This window comes from Anguilla anguilla, chromosome 8, assembly GCF_013347855.1.
Source record: "Anguilla anguilla isolate fAngAng1 chromosome 8, fAngAng1.pri, whole genome shotgun sequence".
Taxonomy (NCBI): domain Eukaryota; kingdom Metazoa; phylum Chordata; class Actinopteri; order Anguilliformes; family Anguillidae; genus Anguilla; species Anguilla anguilla.
The window spans coordinates 21,841,869-21,864,381 of record NC_049208.1 but is presented as its reverse complement, the minus strand read 5'-3'; the positions used below and the strand labels follow the sequence as shown (position 1 = coordinate 21,864,381).

Genomic DNA, 22,513 nt, shown 5'->3' with positions numbered 1-22,513 from the left:
CTTCTCCACGTCACATAGTCTATTGTTTGCTTAAAGCCATGGAATGTAATTGCTGAAAAAAACATCAGTGCGAAACTAATAGCAAAGAGCACAGATCGTCTGCAACCCTTACCCTGGAGAGCTGCAGGATCTACTTGTTTGTTTGTTTTCAAAATCGGCAAATCAGACTGAAGTAATCAGGTGAAATTAAATTCAAAGTAATATGCACTTTACAACAGAGCTGGGCTATATCTGGTATGTTTTGCCCTTAATTAACCAATAATGATATAAATGCTTTGAGGTGCTTAACAGAGCAATTGGAAGGTATTAAATTGTTCATATAAAACATGTAACATTGCATTTAGCATTCAGTCTCCTATTTAAAAATGTGTACAATTTAATATAAAACACTTCTTCAGCAGACAAGCATATGAAAACAAAATCTCTAAAATCAAGCACATTCAGTATAGATAGAAATGCTTATTTTTATTTAACATTTCAATCATTCTGCAATGCATCAAAACTGAATTTGCAAGTCACTCCAATAAAGCAATAATCATTACAATGAAAGGATTGGTACCAATGACAGTATTTACAGCAGATAAAATAGTAATTCCAGACAGGTACATGTAATCATCCATACAGGGCACCACTATAATGCTCATTAATTAACAATTTATGTTACACAAATAAGCACATTGAACTGTACTGCACATTTATCATAAATTACTTTTGTAATTCCTGTAACTGAAAGTTATTTTTCTATTTTGATGGAATCTTTTTCTATAAAAAATATGATCCATGAGTAAACCTTTATTCATTCACACCACTACTAGATTCTTTATTTACTTAGTGTCAAATAATTACTTTCCAACCTGTCAATTAAAAAACACCCACTATGTAAAAAATAGCAACTTCCAAGTGTACTAACAATAAAATTATATACACCTAGAGGCATTACTCTAAGTAGGTAAAACATACAGTGACATTTCAATATTTGAACATTCTTCAGTCATTGACCAATTCATTAAAATAATGTATAGGTTCACAAACAAAAGAGACATTAAGATCCAATGTATATTCTGAGACTCAACTAAAATATAATCATTGTAATAAACTGCCCTGTTGGTTAGGCTAAGCAATTATTTTGGTAATGTTTAAGTCTGGGAGTGATTCTGCTCTTGGACTGTTGGACTGACCATAGAGCAGTCCATTGCATTTGTAGTATGATAGCGTGTTTATTTTTGTTCCTCTGTTCTCTGTCTCTGGATCAGATCTGCATAGAGGCCTCCTTTATTCAGAAGATCGAAGTGTGTTCCAGCCTGTTTGGACACAAAAAGGACACCGAGTTTACAGCAGGACCAAAGACACTTAACATATTATTCAATACAAATATTGAAAAAAACTGAACTGTGTGAAATGTGTTGTGTGTTACAAATTTATTTATGGGAACAACGAGTGGCCACACCTAATGAGAATTGTTGTTTTTTTGTTTTTTTTAAATGATCGCTCCCACTGGAATTTTTATTTTATTTTTGTCTGTCTGAATTGACTCTTTTGAGAGACCATGTCTTTCATGTGAACTTACATTTAGGCATACTAGAAAGGGGTTTCTGAGAACTTCACCAATTGATATGTGGGAATGAGAAATCCTAAAAGAACAGAAAAGACTCGTACACTCCACCAAAAAAATAAAATAAAAAGGTGTTTACCATGTGAATGGTTGACGTTTTGATCACATTGGTCTTTATCAGAACAATGTGGTTGAAACGTCAATCATTTGCATTTTTGTTTGTAGGAGCATTAAGTGAATGTGCGCATCTTTTCTTTTTATTCTTTACATGTTCCTGTGACCCAGCACCTAATTATACAAAATGTATTTTAAACTGAGCGAAAAAGTGAACAGATAAGTAAACGGTTATCGGTTTGTACTTGCAAAAAATAAACTAGAATGTGAACAGCAGGTTTAAAGAGTGAAGAACTGCCCCAGTTTCAAACACACAGCATCCTCTTTGATTGCAGTTTCCCCTAAGTCATGTCCACATGTTCCCACAAAAAATTACAACAGAAATTTTGGTTTCTGCTTTCCCAAGAGAAAGCCAATTTCCTGCCGGTACAAGCCAGTTTTTCTTCAAATTAACCCATAAGATGGATTGATGGTAGGATTGTCATTATTTGAGGTCAGAGACGAATCAGGTGTTCAAGCTTTTTGTGTCAACCGATGTCATGGTGAGAGCTAATGCAGTGGCCACCTGATGTCCCGCCCACTCACCTCTACGATGCGCCCATTGCTGAGCACGCAGATGAGATCAGCCCCCTTGATGGTGCTCAGGCGGTGGGCGATGATGAGCACGGTACGGCCCGTGGTCGCCCGTTCCAGGGCCTCCTGCACCACCCGCTCTGACTCAGCATCCAGGGCGCTGGTAGCTTCATCCAGAACCAGGATGCTGGGGTTCTTGATCAGGGCACGGGCAATAGCGATGCGCTGTTTTTGGCCTCCTGAAAGTGTTACCCCACGCTCACCTTGGAGAAAATGGGGGACAGGTCTGAGTAAAAGGCAGCTGGAAAAACAGGTGGGCTGTTTTCACATATCAAATAAAATTTAGATTACATTACATTTATTTGGCAGACGCTTTTATCCAAAGCGACGTACAAAAAGTGCATTTCATGGTCATAGACAACTGCTAGACACAGGTTCAGTAAGGTACAATACTTATTTTGTACAGCTATTTCTAGCCAATTTAAGATTCATTAATACACCAGAATAATTTACACCTGACTTTGCCATCTCCAATAGAAAGTGGCACACAGAGAATATTGAAACTATGTTTTCTTCCATACATATATTGTAACAGCACACAATAACAAAAAAAAAATACCCATCACACCTTTGTGTTATTGCTAATGCTACATGTGCCATATCATTTCAGGGCAGCTCAACCCTGCTCATGGAGATCTACCATCCTGTATGTTTTAATTTCAGCTCTAATTTAGCACTGATTCTAATTATCATTTCAACAAGATCTTCAGCTGTTAAATGAGGTGTCCTTTGTTAGGGTCGGACTGAAAACCTACAGGATGGTAGATCTCCAGAAACAGGGTTTGGCAGCCCTCTCAAAATTTTAACTACCTGGGAAAATTAGGTAATGTTAAAGAAAAAGAAAACAAACAGAAAACGCTTGTCTGCCAGAAAGTCAGCCCTTCTGAAAAACAGTTACATGTAGTAAAGCCGAACAGCATGAAAATGCTTCCGTGTCTCGTTTCATTGCTGGTGGCCATTTATTCTGCCCGCTTGACTGTGCTTACCGACCATGGTGTTATAACCGTCGGGAAAGGCGGTGATGAATCGGTGTGCGTTGGCCTGCTTGGCGGCGGTGATGACCTCGGCGTCAGTGGCCTCCGGCTTGCCGAAGCGAATGTTGTCCATCACGGACGTGCTGAACAGTACAGGTTCCTGTGGGACAGACCAGTTCAGACCCTGGTCTCTATCTGTGACACCTCCCACATCAAACTATTCATGAGGCTGCTTTGCATTTCTGCTTATAAAATTGAGGGACGTAAATTATAGTCGGTCTGAAGCAACAAACAAGCCTACTCTGATTTCTGATAGCACTGATAGCAGTCAGACTGGGCTGTTCTGTTGTGATGATCATTCAAGGATAAAATTATTCCTTTGCCTGTCCAACTCCAACAACAAAAACACTCATGATTGCTTCCCATGAGTATAGGCTGAGTCTACATATAGCCTTTGCATGACAAGTTTGAGTCTGGACTATGTCATTAGCTTGGGAGTCAGACTGGCTTTGTCCTGCAAGGGGAGAGCGGGTTTAAATCAGCCAGGGCTACAGCTTCTCCCATCATGCACCAGACAATCACAGGACATGAATCATTTTCAGTAAGAGCTGCGCCTCTCTTTCAAACAGCAGTAGCAAGGTAAAATTCTGTAATTTTCTGAAATATTTCTCACTGGTGAGTGCATCAGAGCACACTTTCTCTGCACATTTCACACTTTTTTCTCCGCTGCTGGGATGTGCTGCTCGTCTTTGAGTCTACTCTCTTATGTAAAGGACAGTTACCAAGTTGTGGGACACATTTTCCTCCACAAAGGGCAACAAAACAAACAATGAATCTGAATGTGAAATGAGAGGCAGAGGAGAGCAGCCAGACGCTGGAGTCACACACCTGGTTGATGAACCCAATGACCTTCCCCCTGAGCCAGGAGGGGTCAAGGGTTCGAACGTCCAGCCCATCCAGCATGACCACCCCACTGCTGGGGTCGTAGAAGCGTTCCAGCAAGCTGGCCACAGTGGATTTACCTGGACAACATGAGATAGAAGTGTGGTAAATGTAAGCGACTGACTCTTTCAAAGGTCACGTCTCAGTGTTCTGCTGAGCTGAACTGCCACAGCAGCCAAACAAACAACAGCAAGAAAAAAACAAGTCATAACAAAATAAAATAATATCATAAAAAAATGATTAACAGCTACAAAATGTGAGCCTTTATAAAAAAATAAGGCTACAGCAATGCAATTAGACATTCCAACAAATTAATCAAATTTAAGCTGATGAACTTTGACTTTCAAAGTTTCTAAGTTACAAACAACTCAGAAAAAGCACATTGTTGAAGGGTTCATATCTGACGTTCTGCTAGTAATATTTTAACTTTAACATTGCCCATAGTTGCTCAAACAAATGAGTGCTTTGACGACTTTTTTTAAGCGGCTTTTCGTGCCATTTACCCACATGCTAAAATATTACAATAACAATGTGTTCCCTCATTAAACTTTCATTAATTTAGTCCACTAATTTACCTCCTCCAGACTCCCCAACGATGGCCACTGTCTTACAGGGGGGCAAGGTGAGGGTGAAGTTCTTCAGAATCTGATGCCCAGGCCTTGTTGGGTAACTAAACAAAGTAAATGCCCAATTGTTTCATATACTAATTGCATACTGTACAATACAAAACAATGTCACTATCATTATTCCTCTGTGTTTCAGTGGTTTAACATTTTTTCAACAGCAATTACTATCTTTAAACCACGGTGGTAGAGGAAGAGGATGAAGAAGAGTTAGAGGAAGAAGCAGAAAAAGAAGGAGGAGAAGAATTATTTGGACATGATATAAGCTCAGGAGAAGTCTTGCCTGAAGGAGATGTTCATGAAGTCCACTCTGCCAATTAAGGAGTGATAAGGAATCCTGCCTCCCCCAGTGATTGGAATGGTAGGCTCCAAGGACAGGTATTCAAACACACGGGCACCAGCGCTAATACCTCTAACCATCTGAAAAAGAGGTGGACTTCGCTTTAGACCTTTTTTTAGTAAGGTGGCTGTTTTGCAGGACCGTCTAACTAATTTATAAAACTGGATATCTTTAAGAAATCCATCAGCTCAACTTATAAACCAAAGCTTTAATTCTTAGACCAATGCATTCACTTCCTTACTCACAAGCAACTTGTAGAAAGAGAGAGATTTTTCAACTTTGTTTAACATATACCATCTAACAAAATCAGTTCAGACATGTTTTTACTAGTCAAGAAATACCGGGGCAATTTTATTGTCCACAGACTCAAACATCTTTTTATCGCATCTCTTCTAGATTTATGCAATTCTTGCATTTCACTGTTTGAGCATCAAGCTCTTGCCTGGCACCAAGTAGTTCAAAATTCAGCAGCCAAGCTGTTAACAAGTTTATGTATGTAAATGTGGCCCAATGAATCTGGGAGGGACAATCGGGCAGGATTTTTCACTTACTTGTCCAAACAGGATTGAAATACTGGCCATGGACCTGTGGAAAGAGAAGAAATTTAATTAAAACTCACTGCTTTACTTGTAGAAAGAAATGGACCATTTAGACTAATGCATTGGCTTGGCAACAGTGTAATTAGCTCCTTAATAACATATAAAACTGCATGAAGTCTGCTTGCTAAAAGTTTAAGCAGCTGGCTAAATACATCAATTTTTCCTTGCAATAAAAGTTTCTGAATATGCATGGCTGAAACACTGGGGCTATTCTACACCTTATTGTTCATCCATACCAAAAATCATCATTTTTGTACCCAAAAGTGTACATTCATTAAAAATGCCATCTGGTACTTCTTTTCAAATCAGCATTTTTATCTTGTCTAGAAACTTGTGTTATGAACCACAAAATAATAATACATGTATATTAAAGGGTGTCCTTATTTCACCTGTACATATATATCCTGTATGAATTCCATGATACCAAAAAGTTAGTTCATGGTACTTGCAACCATATATATATATATACACATATATATATATATGATATTATATACTGTATATATATATATATATATATATATAGTATATTAAATACTGTATGTATATATTATATATATATATATATATATACAAATTATTTATTTAAGTATTTATTTATTTGCTTTAACAACACTGGAACATACTGCTTGCCACTCAGCTTGCTTTAGCTGCAGCTCTACCAATAAGGGCAGCTAAGGGGAGAGTAGGAACATAGCTGCCACCTAAGACCTCCTCTGCTCTTTCCACCCATTTCCCCCTGAAAAAAAAAATCTGCCATAACAGAAACCTCTAATGTCACCTCAAGGCTCATACAATGTTTTGCATTAAAGGCTCTCAAAATGTACACAATCTTCAAACGTATTGTACTTAAAAAATCTTACCTGGCAAAAAGTTTAATGATCTTACATTTCACAGGACATATTCTCTCTACCTGATTTCCTTGTTGGTGTTCTAGGCAATGTCTTAATTCCCAGTTATATTTCTTAGTAATCAAGTTTAAATATTTCCATGGTATATTTTTACTTGTACTGTGAAGCTCGTGTCTAGAAATTAGTTTCAGTATCTTTGACTTTTCAGCAAAATGCAAAACAGTAAAATAGAAATATTCATAAATAAAATATTGCCCACGCAAGACAGTAGTAAAATGAAGATACAACTGACAGAGCAAGACAATGAATAGGAAGACAACAGCCTTTTCATTTGGAAAAAGTATGACAAGAAAAATGAAACTTACTGAATCATGCATTTTTTTTCGCTATGTATGGACTGGTAATTTTTCCACATTGTGGTATGGAGGATGGTCCAAATTGGACAGAATATGAAATATGACCAGGGCTGGGAAAGAGGGCTGTGATAGAGGCAGCCACACCTCACCTCTGCACGGTTTGTGATGCCACAAGAAAAGACATGAGGTCCCCTGGAGACATCTCATTACCAGCCATCATGTGCCCGCCTGCAAAAATGGTGCCCAAGACAATGCCTGAAGAAAAAGAAAAAAAAGTTATTGAATACTAGCTAGGAGTTTTCGGGGATTGGAATTCAAATATTGTCTTTCTCTGCTCACATCACCTTCTCAGTCACTCACAGTTAAGTGCGACATTTGACAGCCCTTGGAAAACTGCAATTCCTGTTCCTAGAGCTTCATTCAGGTCACATGACTTATTCACCTCAGTGGAAAACATCCTGGAAAAGAAACCCCGGTTAACTGCGGCTTGTCTTTGTGCTGGATTTATTGCATATTTTCCTGTACCTGTAGAAGGAGTAGCCCTCACACCAACAGGGTATGGCCACACTTATTCAATATGTCACAATAAAATATGAAGACTTTTTTCATTTATTCACAGCATTGAAGATTTCTTCTTTTTTGAGGCCTTTTGGCCTTACCCTGCTGGTGTGGGGGTTACTTCTCTTGCAGATGCTTGAGCCCCTTTTTAACTAATGCACCTACAAATATCTTTTGACCTACATTTCTTTAGGAACAGCTTGAGAAGTCTGACATTTTCCTGTACACAATTTGTCAGGATATGATATTATAGACGTTCACATGTTAAAAGCATGTTTTTAAGCATGCAATGATTCTAAGAGACAGTCAGGTATCACAGAGTCTCGCAGTCTCACAGAGCCTGAGGGCATAAAGGTAGCTGTGGGGATTTAGTTTCTGTGAAGCACACTGGCTGTAGACAAGGCAATACAGTGAAGGAGCAAAGCGCTTACTGCATCTCCCGGTCCTCCATGGCAAAGGCTCTCACTGTGCGTACGTTGCCCAGGGCCTCATCCGCCACTCCTGTGGCTATGGCAACCTACGGTTGTGTCCCAGGTACACACACATGAATAAATAAATACACACACACACACACACACAGAGGTCAGCATCACAGAACACACAATTAACAAAACTTCCTCAACAACAGTAGATTCTTCAGTTACAAAACATTTCTAAAAATAATTTCACAATTCACAGCCAATCATTTTAGGTCTTAAAGACTGAAGTGGTGTTCCAATGCAATGTTCTTTGATCATCACAGAACAGTGTAGTATGTACAAATGTCAGGAAGAGTTTGGTTTTGAGACTGATGTCACTGGCTTCCGCCAAATTGTCCTGCAAAAGCACCACCTGTCCCCACGCTAGCACCAGTCATGTGATCACCTGCTCCTGAGCCTTCCGGGAGAGCCGTCGCAGGAAGGAGCCAATGAGAGCCCCTGTCCCCACCAGACAGGGCATGACCACCACCATCAGGCCCGTGAGTTTCGGAGAGATGATGTAGAGGGACACAAAGCACCCCACCGTCTGGGTGACGCTTCGCAAACCCTGTAGAGGGTGTCGGGAGAACACAGAGACGTAAGGTCACAGCTGAGGCACAGAAATCATTCAATGGACCCATTTATGGAACTTTCATACTCAATAACTCACGATTTAACACATTTGCATTTAACTTGTGGCTTACACATAACGTTTCTTTATTGAAGCCTCATGTTCTTTAAAAAAAAAAAAAATCAATTTGTATCCATTTTTTTTTAATTAAATTTTTTCACACAATCATTTTGAAGACATGTCTCTTTTTCAATATGACATTTTATACTAGAAATCTGAAAACCTTCCAACATTTGATCTTCTGATCAGATGGTATGCAATCAACTGTACCTGAGAAACAACCAGTTTAAATGAAGACTTAAACTCCTGAATATCAGCAGTCAAGCGGTTCACCAGCTGTCCAGTCTTGTGGGCATCAAAGAATGCAACATCTTGCCTACCAAAAACATCAACAGTGTCACTGGGATCTTAGTCACGCCCGAATGTTGTAATTGTGTACCGCACATGTAAAATAAGCATTAAAAACAAACTAAATCATAACAATGAAGTTCATTCTAACATGGGACATAAAATTAGGCAGTTAGAGCATATTCGCACAGAATTCTGATTAGGTGCGGCACTGCAAGACAGAAAAGGCCAGCAAACTTCTATCCATCCTCCCATTTTCTTCAAACTCAGTACCTCATTGCTGTGAAGCGACAGTATTATTCACTGCACCACCAAACTCTGTTCTGGGGACTCTATGCTGGTTTTCCTTCTAACCACAATTGTAACTCTTGAACTGTCACAAGCTGTTATTTACTCTTAACTAAACACTTTTAAGGCATACTGAAGGGTTTACCATTAAAGGCCATATTATTTCAATAGCTATGAATATCAGGAAGAACAAATGCCTGATGTTCACATACCATGCTTTTAATCATCAGTCAGTTCAACTAATTTCATTTTATGTAATGTGCTGCTATATGGCAAAGGAGTCCTGGACCTGTGGAAAAGGGATGGACTGACAGGTGGGCTCATAATTACCTAAAATGTGGACCTGGCCATTGAAAGTAAAATGGTACAGAAAATTAAGAATTCAAAGACAATGCAAATGATAATGAGCCAAACCAGAACTGTGTTATAATAAGTTTTAGGAAAAACTGTTGAAGAACATAAACACATTTACAACAACCTCAATTTACCAAAACATTGGCTGTAGCAAAATCCAGCAAACACAGAGATCCCCCAGGACAGAGGCACAAAACACCTGTTCTAAGGTATTACTCACGTGCATTTATTTTTACTGTACAAAACCTGGCTCAATGGCACCACAGAGTTCAGATAAAAGCAGAGAATGCTTGAACCTGGTTAACCAAAGTTCAAAACAAAATTCTTATATGCTGTACCGCCACACAGTTTAAAATACTAAACACAGATACAAAATGGGAACGTAATACTCCGAGAAAACCACCTGAGCAAGGAAAGGAAGAGGCTTTTTCTCATGTCCGCCGCCACTCTCTCCCCTACCCTGGAGAGAAGAATAATGTAACCGCTGGTCAACAGGCCCTGCAGACAACAAAGATAATGGGAAAATGGGATGTTACCGCTCAGTGACAAATTTTAATTTCGCCCTGTCTGACTCATCAGACCCATGGGACACTGTTATTTGTCAGATGAGATGAGCCAGACTGTCTCAGATAAATAGTCAATCAACAAAATGTATTATTTTGCTGGCTCACAAATCCATTCTTGCTGTACAAATTGCTCTAAATGACACAGCCGTACTTCTTTTTAAATACACTTCAAACCAGATTATAGCTGTAGCTGTCACCATACCATTGCGGCTTACCTGTAACCCGTAGAGTCCCAAAAGTTTCAGAGCGGGGCCTCGGACCTCCCCGATGTAGTTCCCAGCATGCTCTCTCACGTAGTGGGCCACCACATTCACCAAATCACCGAGCATCAAAGGGATGTGAATGTTCAGGAAGGCTGCCCCAAAAGCAAGCTATAATACACAAACGCATTGTTGTCTGCAACTATTGTTCATCTCCATAGCACATACCATTTTCCTTAGTGATTTACATTCCTCTGACATTATAACATCTTTTTAAATTACTGAATACAGCTGAGTATTTCATTAAGTTATTGTTTTAAGTTCCATTACGGTTATGGGTATCACAGTTCTGGCTCACCTGGTCACTGAGCCTTGACTCTTGTGGCTACAAGCCAGTTCCTCTACTTTACTGTGTTACATACAGCCACCTAAAGCAATACATAAATAAACCCAATGGGGCCCAATAATACAGGAAAGAGCTACAGATATAGACACAGTACTGGAAAAGAGACCATTCCACCCTGATGCCTCAGGTGTAGATGGCTCTACAAACTAAATTAGAAACAACCATCATACCTGTGGCATGTGAATGCACTACTGCCATTCCCTAATGAGCTCAAATCCTTTTTTTCAGCTTAAGTCCAACAGTGATATAAATTAAGGTAAACAGCTTGTAGTCCTGGTTTTCTCTGAGATTAAAGATCTGGTGGAAGTTCCAGTAGAGTGTCCAAGCCAAAATTCTTATGTGGTCCAAAATATTTGTCAAAGGAAGGAAGCCAACTGTCGAACATTGCAGACTGATGAACACTGCCTTTGCCAAACAATACCGACCATGTAGAAATTTTGGCTAGGACACTCCAACATCTCAGTTGAGAGAATGCTTAGAGCCACTAAGACTCAGCAGTGTTCCTGCACAGTGAATTTTAGTCATTTGAAAGAAAAAGAATAACAACAACAACAAAACCTTGTATTCCTATCAAGGTCTCTCATTGTAACACCAAGCTAAATGCTATAATGTGGCTCAGCATAATGTGGGAAAATGCTGGTATTGAACAGTTCTGCTTTATTCTGCCATTTTTGAAGCTTGGTGAAACAAGACCTTCAGTACAGTAAATCTGCTGCCAAGATGATTTGGCTCCTGCTATTTGCAGTAATTAGGCCTTGTTTGTACTAATCTATACAAGACAGTGAGTATTGATTATTACTTACCACAATTGCACCTAGAAGAGCAAGGATTTGGGGCCTGACAAACTCCCATAGAACAGCCCAGTTGAACTCTGGCTGAGATTCTCTTGATTTGTCTTCCACCGGGTCATTGTTATTGAGGTCCACCTGGCAGTAGGCAACACTGGCGAACAGCCGAGCGGTGACCGTCAGGGCAGCAGGACCCACAATAAATCCAAGTGTGACCCTTGGGAACTGAGAGGCCCGTCCAGTGGACTGCCTGAGCACTCTCTGCGTCTGACCCCAGAGACGGACGATGGCATTGCTGGTCTTACTGGCAGTGCTACGTGCATTGGAAACTTGAGTCCAGTGTGTACTTGGTCTGAAATTTACCAAGACGTGTTACAATTGCACATTTTTTAACTTCAGAGAAAAAAATTCAACTCATCCTGTGCAGATACAGCTTAAAGGTCAGCAATGCAGTAGCGGGGCTTTTTAATTAATATCAATTCAACATTTGTGGGAATATACACTCACCAGGCACTTTATTAGGTACACACGCTTATCGACACAAATAGCCTGCTCCTCCAAACAGCAAATCATGTGACTGCAACTCAATATATAAAGCATGCGAACATGGTGAAGAGGTTCAATTTTGTTTGACCACACATCAGATTAGGTAAAATGCATGATCTTGCCTAATCTGATGGTGCCAGACGTGGTGGTACCAGCATCTCATAAACAGCTGCCTTCCTGAGATTTTCGCTCACTGCAGCCTCTGACGGTTACATGGAATAGTGCAGAAAGACAGACCACAAATGCTCCAAGAATAACTTTTTACAGTCGTGTGCAGAAGGGCATCTCTGAAGCACAAAACGTCAAACCTTGAAGTGGATGTTCTACAGCAGCAGAAGACCACACCAGGTTCCACTCCTGTCAGCTAAGCACAGGAAGATGAGGCTATAGTGGGCAAGTGCTAACCAAAACTGGTGGATTGAAGATTTACACAGGAAAAATTACACCTTGTCTGACGAATCTTGATTTCTGCTGCGACATGCAGACAGTAGTTTCAGAATTTGGTGTAAACAGCATGAATCAAAGGATCCATCCTGCCTTATGCTAACAGTGCAGGTTGGTGGTGGTGTAATGATGAGGGGAATGTTTTCCTAGCACACATTACGCCCCTTAATACCCAATCAGCCACAGTAAACCTAAGCATTGTTACTTATAATGTGCATCTCTTTATGACAACAATCTACCCCTTTTTCAAATGTATACTTCCAGCAGGATAATGTGCCATGTTACACAGCACACATCATCTCAAAATGGTTCCATGAGCATGACAGTGACTTCAGTTTACTCCAATGGGCTGCACAGACCCCAGGTCTCAATTCAATAAAGCATATTTGGGTGAGGTGGAACAGGAGGCTCGCAGCAGACTGTGTGGCTGAAAAATCTGCAGGAACTGTGTGATGCTAGGGAGTTAGCATGGGGCAAATCCTACAGGAATGCTTCCAGGAGCTTTCTGAATCTATGCAGCAAAGAATTCAGGCTGTTCTTAAGTGAAAAGGGGGGATCCTACCTGCTACTACATAGGTATACCTAATAAACCAGATGGTGAGTGTATATGCATTGTTCTTACCCATTCTATTTTAATGCATGCAAACACTTTGCTTTTTAGTGAAACTGATGACATAACCAGCCTGCAGCAAGTCACCCACCTTAATCTGAGATTATCATTTTACAAGGAACATTCTGAAATCTGTGACTCAAGCAAGCATTCAAGAGTCCCCTATACTATAACTCAGAAGCTGGTGTTTTTATTTTCTTTATTTAGTCATTTTATAGTTAAACTATTTAGATCGCTGGTATTTCTATTCATTTTCGAATAGAAAATTACAGGCAAATAAAAGTGATTTTTTTAATGATAATTAGCTTTAACAGACTATAGCGATATAAAAGCTTCTTACCTTTTATTCCTGCTTAAATCGACTGCTTTTAGCCGAGAATTTAAAAAGCGCAACGGTGCCCTGGTACTGCATTTTAAGCTACCACTAAGTAAAAAGTAAAACATGATCAAAACTGTACAGAGGTAGTTCAGAATATATTTTGATGTATTTTTAAGTTTAATAAATATGCTAAGAAACACTCAGAAGGGTATCTAAATCATCATGGGCGCGGCCATCTTAAAATGACCCACAATGCACTTTTCAACAGTATTATAAGTCAAAATAGTTGATTTTATTAAATAATGTAAAACTACGTTAAGGTTTAACTTCAACTGGTGGACTGTAGAAGTTAGCCAAACAACACTTTAATCTAAAATTTTGTAACTAAGCGTATCCAGATGACAAAGTCACTATATTTATGGTACTATTTAAAAAAAGAAAATGTAGCCCTATCACGTGTGGGAATACATTACTGTATTTACGATTACATATTGGTATTGTTTTTTTATGCTTAAGTGATACAAATAAAATGCAACGAATTTCATCATTCGGTTCAAAGGTTATAGGGTAGTGACGTCAGAAGGTGTTTTGTTGACATTTGTGCTGCAGTCGACAAACACTAATCGTGCTAGCCTTTGGTTGTACTTGATTGAGCAGCTATCCTGCTATCTACATAACCGTATCCTCTCGACTTAAGGATCATTTGTGATTAAGCTATCGATTATCAATAGGCGTTTCACGAATGGAATGAGAAAGAAACAATACCAGTTCAAGCACACCATAAGGAGAGAGGGTGACTAATAAAGTGGGAGGTAAGCAACTCAGCACATGCTAGCTATTTCAGTTAGCCAACTGACAAGCTAAACAGTTAGCCACATTGTTTACGTTGCTAACATGTAAGCAAATTATAGCTAACTGTCAAACCTTTTAGAAGGACTGAATAAGACTAACAGTATTGGTTAGCTACAGTCTTACGTTTTAATCGCTAGCTAGTCTACCTGGGTACTAGCTACAAGTCTATGACTTGCTGTGCTAGCTAGGACTTTCGTTGTGCTAGTGATGTAACCACTGGTGGGTAACTAGCTGCTACTTAGAGAACGTTATTGACCTGCCTGCCGTGTTAGCAGCTTGTCTAAGTTATCTCCTTGGATGTCTCTATCTAAATATGGACCAAGTTACTTAAATAAATGGTTATCGTTGGCTAGATAACTAGATATGCATGGCTAGCTATTGTCGTTAGCTACGTTTAGTTATCTAGCTAACTAGCCTGCTAGCCTACTGTACTTTGTTTCCTTTGTGAACTGTTAAGCGGTTTAGCTCGCTGTAGCTATTCGTCCGTATGGCTATAACGTTATTCGACATCTGTCAAGCCAACCATGATAATTAGCTAACGCTATAATTTATCATTTCCGCCCGATGCTAATATTAGTCGCCAGATAAATTACTTATTTAGTTCTGTTTTAAACCGATGTTAAATCTAGCTACATCTACATAGATAGCTAACTAAACATTATGAGCCGTTTTGGTAGATACGATACATTACCTTCCACTTAGGTTAGTTGATTAGATACGAGTATGTTACTTTCGCAAAACGGACAGGTTACGTTTACGTCACGTGGAGAGCTAAATAACTAGCTAGCGTTATTAGTTGTACTGTAAGTTCTGCACAGCGTACACCATAACAACGTTATAGCTAGCGGCACATACTGTAACAGGCGACTCTTAGGGAGGGAAACCGAGAAGTTGTAAAGTAAATGTTTCGTGTAAAAGCTGGAAAATAGCAGATGCTATTGCCTGACGATGCATTTAGCTAATTTTGTAATTATGTGTGTCTTATATAGCTTCATTTTGTTAAAGTGGAAAGTTCTGTGTCATAATGTTGAGAGACACATTTGAGAATTTTGGCTTGTATATTAGGAAAGCCGATGGCCTTTAATCTTCGGGAAGATTTAACATGGTGGTGAGTCATCTCCTTTCATCCTTGAGTAGTGAACAGGCCAGAGAAAAAGTTGGTCAATAATATGACCCGGCTACAGGCAAATGCCTGCCAATTGCTCTCCTGACATAGGAACTTGGAGTACTAACAAGGCCGTCTTCCCAGAAGATATGGGCAGTGACGTAAGGGCAGGCTTGTCTCTTACATCTGCTAGTGCAGGCTGCCTTTTGACTCGAGCCACAACAAGACATTCACTGTACGGCCATGGATGGCAGCCAGGCTATGTCTTTGTCTGGCAAAACCCGTAATGGCTAATTGTAATAAATGGGTGGACAGTCATCCCACACAGCAGCTGCCTGCATCTGACTCGCATGCATGATTTTAGTCACAACTGGGCTGTGATTACAACCAGTTTACAGCCATCCTGCTTGTGATTTGGGAGTGACCAGAAGCCATCATTAATCTGCTGGAAATTCGGAGAACCGGCTGTCTTTCGTATGTGAGCCAAGTACAGTCAGTTTATTTTGTTAGTGTGAGGACATTAGGAATTAGTCAACGAAGGTTTGCATGTGCTGGAAGCAGCAGGCCACAGCTTGGCAGTGACACATGTTTCAGGTGATGGGACATAGTCTTTAAAGTAATGTAATAAAATCTCAGAGCTATTCCTGGAAGAAACAAGATCTGGTTTTCAGAAAGAGATGTACATTGTTTTGGTGTGGGTAAAATTGCTCAATGTCTTAAAACGTATGAGCTGCTTGTCATCCGGTCTGTCAAATCATAGTGCCAAAGGTTTCAGTTATCAAAGTAGTTATTTAATCCATATCACTTAATATATTTAAATAGCCTAACTAAATCCTTAGAAACAATAATTTTATAGACTATTAGAACTGTCCTGGGTTAACACACCCCTCAGGCCTTTTAGACATGCGTAAACAATTTTATTGTATTTGAAAGTGGCCAGTTTTACATTTTTTAGAGAGATCACCAGTCAACCTCTAGGCCCCAGATATGAAGCCATAATAGGTTCCATGACCCACTCCTTGCTCTGGCCCAACCAATGGCAAGTAGTAGTAGTATGATGAGAGTCAAAGAAAAAATCTGCACTGTAGCACTCAAAATGGGAGAGGCTGGCCTGCAGGGATTTTAAACCACTGTACTACAGACCAGTGGGTTTTAAAGGTGAGCCATAATTGACAGAAAGGAGCTGATGTGTGCTGTGTCAGCAGTGGGTTGATGATCAGAGCTGGCCAGCGGAGTGCACATCATGTCCCCAGAGGCAGACATTGCTTACAGTTGCCTCAGAACACGATCCAGGCTGGCCTGAAAGGTCTTAGAGACCCATAATCACTATTATAAATGACAATAGAATACAAATATGGCCCACAGCTACAAGTGAAACCAGAATGAAGGATTGGTACAAACTGTATGCCGTGATCTGAGGGCTAAACAGTATAACACAGTGATGCCAGGAATCACCCAACATTCAGCCACATAACAGGATTTTGTTGGTCAAATTTATTCTGTATGTTCACTTTATAGCTTAGTACATTTATAGTACAGACATAGGTGATTGATGCACACAAATATTATTTTAACGCTTTTTCCACCTTAATGCCTCTTTACTGTAAAGAGGTCAGTGTTTCTGTGGTGTTTTCGAGTTTCTGCGGTGACGGCTTTAATATACCATGGCGTGTTAGCCTTGCAAGTCACTTTGGATAAGAGCTCCTGCTAAATTAATTGGTAGTAATTATAGGATAGCTCCCTGGGTTCGTATGTTTGGACAATTGCTGAAACCCCTTCGGCATATAGTGTGGCTTGCTAACTGAAACGTAGCTAATTATTCAGTTCTAGTTTCCTTTATTGGTGAGAATATAGGCATTACAGTATGGAACATTAACACTTTGTTAGCTTCACAGGCAAGTAGTTAGAGTTTTTTACACCCGGCTAGTTGGAGTTGCTCTGGAGGGTACAAACGGTAACTCCACCTCCTTTCAGATGCTGAAGGACATCAAAAAAGAACACATTGACCCACATTTTATTATTTTTCCCCATTTTGACTCCGTTGGACAAAAGCATTGTTGTTAGCGGCCCTCAGGAGACCAATGTGAAGCTAAGCAGCAACCCGCACTTGCCATCAGTTCAGTTTATTTGTCCTTTTTACTTTCTCCTCCCAGAAGTGCCCCTTGTTTTTAAAGTACGGCTTTGACTGAACTGACTCAGGCTTGGACTGATCCCGGAATTTACTGCAAGGATAAAAACGCCTCGCCCTGCCTGTGGTGACTTCACTGCCTATGACTGGAAGGAGGTCCCAGGGGAAAGGATTTTTGGTATCGGAGACAGTGACGTGTCCAAAAGTAACAAATAAAAATCCTACTCCCCGCAAACTATAGGAGGCTAAACTTTCAAAATTAATTCACTTAACTGAGTTTCAAGTCACAGGCTGATTCATTCACAGTCATACAGGATGGTTATATTTATGTGATGCATCTTGTGAAGTAAATGCTGTCTAATTGCAAACGTAGGCTTATATAGGCCTGTCTTTGCACCTCCCAGAGAACCAGGGAGAAGTAATGGATGTCAAACTCCTGCTGAGATGTAGCGTAATATTTTCTGGAATTCTCACCTGCAGTTTGCGGTTTAGGACATGCGTGGATCTCACAGATGTGCAATAGTGAACTTCTGAACTGCATACCTTGGCGAAACCCCCCCACCCAGCTGGCTGCTGCCAGCACCGCAGCAGCGCCGGTGGGTAATTATCCTGGCTCGTCGTGCAGCTTCCCGAGGTGAAGCCAGCAGCGCCTGCTGCAGTGTGACGCGACTCGTCTTCCCAAACTCTTCCCCTGTGCCTCGGTTGGGCTGTGATCCACCCTGTAAAAGCACACGAGTTTGGCATCAGGGGATTTAAAAGACAAAGGAGGCTGCCTTCCTTTGTTGAATGTGGGTTTTTGCGGGGCAGAGATTCTGTTGCGTTCTGCCAAGCTGTAATTAAGGCATGCTGGTCACATTGAGGACCCATGTCAGGGTACACCAGCTAATTAGACATTTCAGAGCAAATGCCAATTTACTCTCTTAATAGTGTGTAATTTTAGTAGCGTGTTGAAGGCAGCAACAATTGTGCATTTTAATTAAGGGATATGAAGCCAAATTAAACATTAATGAAGTGCACTACTCTTGTATCTTATACATTATTTCAGCTAAATTTAGGGTTCGTATTTATATGGTGCCTACCAAATTAGGATTGTAGCGTGTAGGCTAATTTAACTTGGAGTGGATGTAATAGATGGAGGGGTCATCCCTTTTTCTCCAGTATAATTTAACTTCCCAGTCGCGCTTTAATGAAGCAACTGAGTGTCTTGAAATATGAACCATGCTCCCAAATACACTGTATGGGATATTAATAATAAAGAATCACTCTTAAATGCAGTATAGTGTTGGCTAGATCTTAAATTAGCCTAACTGTTGTGATGTAGGAGTAGGGTCCGTTTTTAATTAATGGCATTAGTTAAGATGTACTACGGTATGTTTTGTTTTCTGTGTGTAACATTCAAAAGTACTGTGGATTGCGGATATGTAACGGGTCACACCCATGTTGCATATCTGCAGTGTGTAAGAACACTTGCATAACCAGAGGTAGGCCTAACTGCTGGGTTTAGGTTTAGTGAAAAGGATATCTGTACTGGGTGAAGGAGTATGTGCAGGCCTGATTGCATAATCAGATTTCTCACACAAGATATTGTGTTCTTACACAGAAGTCACATGTCATGTATTAGGCTATGTGATTATGTTGCTCTTTAATAAATCCAGATTATTAAAAAATTGAGTCTGTATTGTAATACTGCGTGTATGTGTATCATGAATGTTAGTAATGTTTTACATGTGTAGAGAGATGTTATTCTGTGGTGCTTTGTTCACTTCAAATGAGGAGATAAGTAGAACTTGTTGACATTTGCTTATTGTCACATCTGCTTAGACGTGGAAGGATTTTGCTTGGAGCCTGTTCTAAACCCAGAATTTAAAGAAAAATTTGTAAACAACAAAACTGGACCAGCCTCCCAGCGTTACTGAGCTTGACATACCTCAATGTCATTTGAAGGGTTCACACAAGCAATGTTTGTGAGGGTTAGTGATTAGGTTCAGTGTGTTCCAACATAGCTCCTTGGTTATTTCAACTTTTATACTGGGGTTAAGGCTTTTAATCCTTTGAAGTGTAAGATCACAAATATGTGTTCAGAATGTTAACTGAACAGTTTAGTGCTGATTAACAATCACTACCAGTAGCTGAAAGCAATGGAGTTCTAGAACACTGACTTAGAATTTTGAAAAAGTATTCCAAGGGAATGTTTTTTTTTTATAGTGTTCTGGAACTCCTTTGCTTTCAGTTATTAAGTTTAACCAGATGAGTGCCTTGCTGTTCAAGTTGAAGTTAGGATTAGGCCTACTTGCTGACTGCTGACATAGAATGGTATTATCCAGGTTAGCTGAGGAATGAGAGGCCAGTAATCATGTAAAAAGTCGGCTGCACTGTTATTGAATTGCCAACTGTAAGTTTGATGTAGCTATATGCTAGGTTTACGTAGTCTGTAATGTGTTGTGCTTTTGTCACAGTTGTCTCTTGGTTTTGTTATAATGCTCACTGAATCTACTCCAGTTTGAGGTAAAGGGAGGCATTGGCCAGCAGCTCTTGATAATGTTGCCCTGGACATATAAAAGCTTATGAATTTAAGCATGAAACTTCAGCTCAGGCCATGGTCAGGAGTACAGAGCATCTGTGTGTTTGCAGTGAGAAAGCTAGTCATCTGACTGACCTTGAATTAGGCTACCCTTTGTTCCCAGTCAGGACTCAGTTACTACTGTCCTATATTCAGTCCCAATGTCGAGCGTGCTACCAGATTTCTTGCTATCATCCTCCGGTACCACGATGTGGTAATAAATTTCCCTGGCACAGACGATATCTGAACCGGCCTACTTCTGTCTTGATTTGCATATTCAAACAATATGTCTATTAGGGATAGGGATGTGTGTTTAAAATGATTTGAGACCGCAATGTTCTCGCTCTCTCTCTCTCTGTTTTTCTCTCTCTCTCTCAAACCATATCCACTGACAACCCAGAACAGGACAGGGCACCAATTGTCCCCCAAGTTTTTTTATAAGAATGATTGATTTTATATTAATTGACAAACGCTTCATTACCGAACCAAGCAGTTGATTGGCAGTTTCCAAAGGGAATACACGTGGGCTTGGATTATGCGGTCGCATTGAAGCCAAGCGCCATATCACCACATCAGGCTGAGTTGGTGAGCCAAGAAAGTAAAAATCTCTGGCCAGTCTCTATGTGGCGCAAGAAAGGACACATGACGAGAGTGGCCCGAATTAGTCACATGGCCCCTTCCTGGCCTTCAGATTGGTCCCGTTTTCCTTCATAATGCAGTGCAGTTTGAAAGCTGTGCTTCCTGGCTCTCATAGTGACGTGCATGAATGCTTCTGGCCGTGACCTGGACAGCTGCTGTTCAAGCACAACATGACATGGCCCCGTAACCTGATAACCAAATTACAGAATGCCCTTGAAACCGTCGTCCTCCGCCTGCCTCCCCTCCACGTCGATGCCTCACCACTAGTTGAGCATTATTTGCTGGGAGTACTGCATTCCAGTTTTGTGGGGTCCTCAAACTGAAGTACAGTATGGTAAACGCCCGTGTTGAGGCCCCCACAGGGGGCTTTGTAAAAGCTGGTGGGGCTGTTTTTACCTTTGTCTAAATATGCAGTCTGAACCAATGCGTGGGACCACACACATGACTGGCTCCTAACTTACAAGTACTGTTTGCTACAGTACAGCGTAACATCAAAATAAGCTCTTCAATGGTTTCGTATTTTGATACCATCTTACATGTCTGAGCACTAACTGACTTTGAATGGTGTGGTTTTGTGGTATAATAAGCACGTGCCTAATCTTAGTCTTTGTACCTGGGTGTACACGGTGTTGTGCGTCGCGGGTTGCGGCTGTTGTTGAGTGCTTCCTTTGTCTCGTTCCACACAGGGTCTGGGGGTCGGGCGCAGGGGAGAATGTGAAGCACGATGGCGAACTTTGAAGCTTACCAGGAGTACCAGCGGATCGAGGACTTTGAGGAGGACTCGCCGCCCGGCGAGGAGGACCTGCTGGTGCACGTGCCGGAGGGCCTTAGAGGTAGCAGGAATCCTGAGCGTCCGTGCCCCTTTTCAGACTCTTTCTCCACACATTCCACATTTAAGCTTTTTTTATAGCAATAGGACTAATGCGATGTATCAAATGGAGACAGGATACTCTGCTTTAGAACTCAATGAATGTGATTTAGTGTTTACTACTCCTTTAAAGGCCTTTTTGCTTTAATCAAAAGGATATAACAATAATGACATCGCACAGCATGCAGGGTGTGGTGTGGGAGTGTGTGTGTGTGTGTGTGTGTGTGTGTGTGTGTGTGTGTGTGTAGTGTCGTGATGTGATCGAGGCTGATCAACTGAAAGTGTCCTGATGAAAGGAAGCTAATTTTGTGATAAGCAGATTTGTCCAGTTTTATAAGACCTTTAATTGTGTACAAAGGGAATATTGTGAGAGAACCTTAAACCCAAGCCCTAGTGTAACAGTTACGCTATTATTTTTCTGATGATCAGAACCTCGATGCAGTCTACCTACTGTTTTTCCCTACACTTTCAATGATGAAAAGTTTTCCTTTTTGTGACTTTTTAAAAATCAATTTCAATAAACGCCAAACTCATAACGCACAAAAGTAATGCTTCACCTCATTTAGAATTAGTACAAACACAGTTTTGTAAGGACATTTTTTAATGTCTTTTTGTCGTTTACTTGGAATTGACACTGTTATTTTTCCGTGCAGATTCATGGCATCACATAAAGAATTTGGACAACTTCTTCACGAGAATATCCTTTTGTGTCAAATCTGTCAATTTCTCGGTGTGATGTTCGGTTAATTTGGTCAACTCTTGTCGGTGCCTACGGTGCCAGAAACAGGTTTAAATTTATAATTCCCTGCCATATTGTCTGCCTCGCAAAGCGCTTTATTTCCATAAAAGGTGACTAATTTG

General features: G+C 40.4%; 2 protein-coding genes across 4 annotated transcripts in view; one reads left to right on the top strand and one right to left on the bottom strand.

Moving 5' to 3' along the window:
* Positions 1 to 439: 439 nt before the first annotated feature.
* abcb8 (ATP-binding cassette, sub-family B (MDR/TAP), member 8) lies at positions 440 to 13,762 on the bottom strand. Of its 2 annotated transcripts, XM_035429631.1 has the most exons (16): positions 13,522 to 13,762; positions 11,597 to 11,933; positions 10,403 to 10,558; positions 10,025 to 10,119; positions 8,902 to 9,007; positions 8,407 to 8,568; positions 7,974 to 8,059; positions 7,345 to 7,442; positions 7,134 to 7,239; positions 5,730 to 5,763; positions 5,122 to 5,258; positions 4,791 to 4,885; positions 4,162 to 4,295; positions 3,286 to 3,433; positions 2,252 to 2,502; positions 440 to 1,301 (listed from the first exon to the last, which is right to left on the bottom strand). In XM_035429631.1, the coding sequence occupies exons 1-16, from the start codon at positions 13,623 to 13,625 to the stop codon at positions 1,218 to 1,220; spliced, it is 2,133 nt and encodes a 710-aa protein (XP_035285522.1). In that variant the 5' UTR covers positions 13,626 to 13,762; the 3' UTR covers positions 440 to 1,217. The 2 variants fall into 2 exon arrangements, with proteins under 2 accessions (XP_035285522.1, XP_035285523.1); XM_035429632.1 differs by lacking the exons at positions 11,597 to 11,933; positions 13,522 to 13,762 and adding an exon at positions 10,746 to 10,835.
* Positions 13,763 to 14,073: 311 nt separating this feature from the next.
* Positions 14,074 to 22,513, top strand: part of atg9b (autophagy related 9B) — a 29,858-nt gene continuing 21,418 nt past the window's right edge. The window contains exons 1-3 of one of the 2 annotated variants that reach the window (XM_035429629.1): positions 14,074 to 14,312; positions 21,471 to 21,617; positions 22,306 to 22,349. In XM_035429629.1, coding sequence (XP_035285520.1) covers positions 21,509 to 21,617; positions 22,306 to 22,349 — 153 coding nt within the window. In that variant the 5' untranslated portion in view covers positions 14,074 to 14,312; positions 21,471 to 21,508. Of the gene's footprint in view, positions 14,313 to 21,470; positions 21,618 to 22,305; positions 22,350 to 22,513 lie in introns of those variants that run through there. The other variant, XM_035429630.1, reaches the window with a different exon arrangement.

What these genes read in the sequence shown, in the direction of transcription:
- abcb8 (XM_035429631.1), bottom strand. Translation starts at nt 13,625, where the DNA reads ATGTTTTACTTTTTACTTAGTGGTAGCTTAAAATGCAGTACCAGGGCA. An exon ending in TTTCAATCCTGTTTGGACAA is followed by an intron (nt 5,259 to 5,729) that starts GTAAGTGAAAAA and finishes CCTCTTTTTCAG; the next exon opens with ATGGTTAGAGGTATTAGCGC. An exon ending in CGTTGGGGAGTCTGGAGGAG is followed by an intron (nt 4,296 to 4,790) that starts GTAAATTAGTGG and finishes CATGTTGTCCAG; the next exon opens with GTAAATCCACTGTGGCCAGC.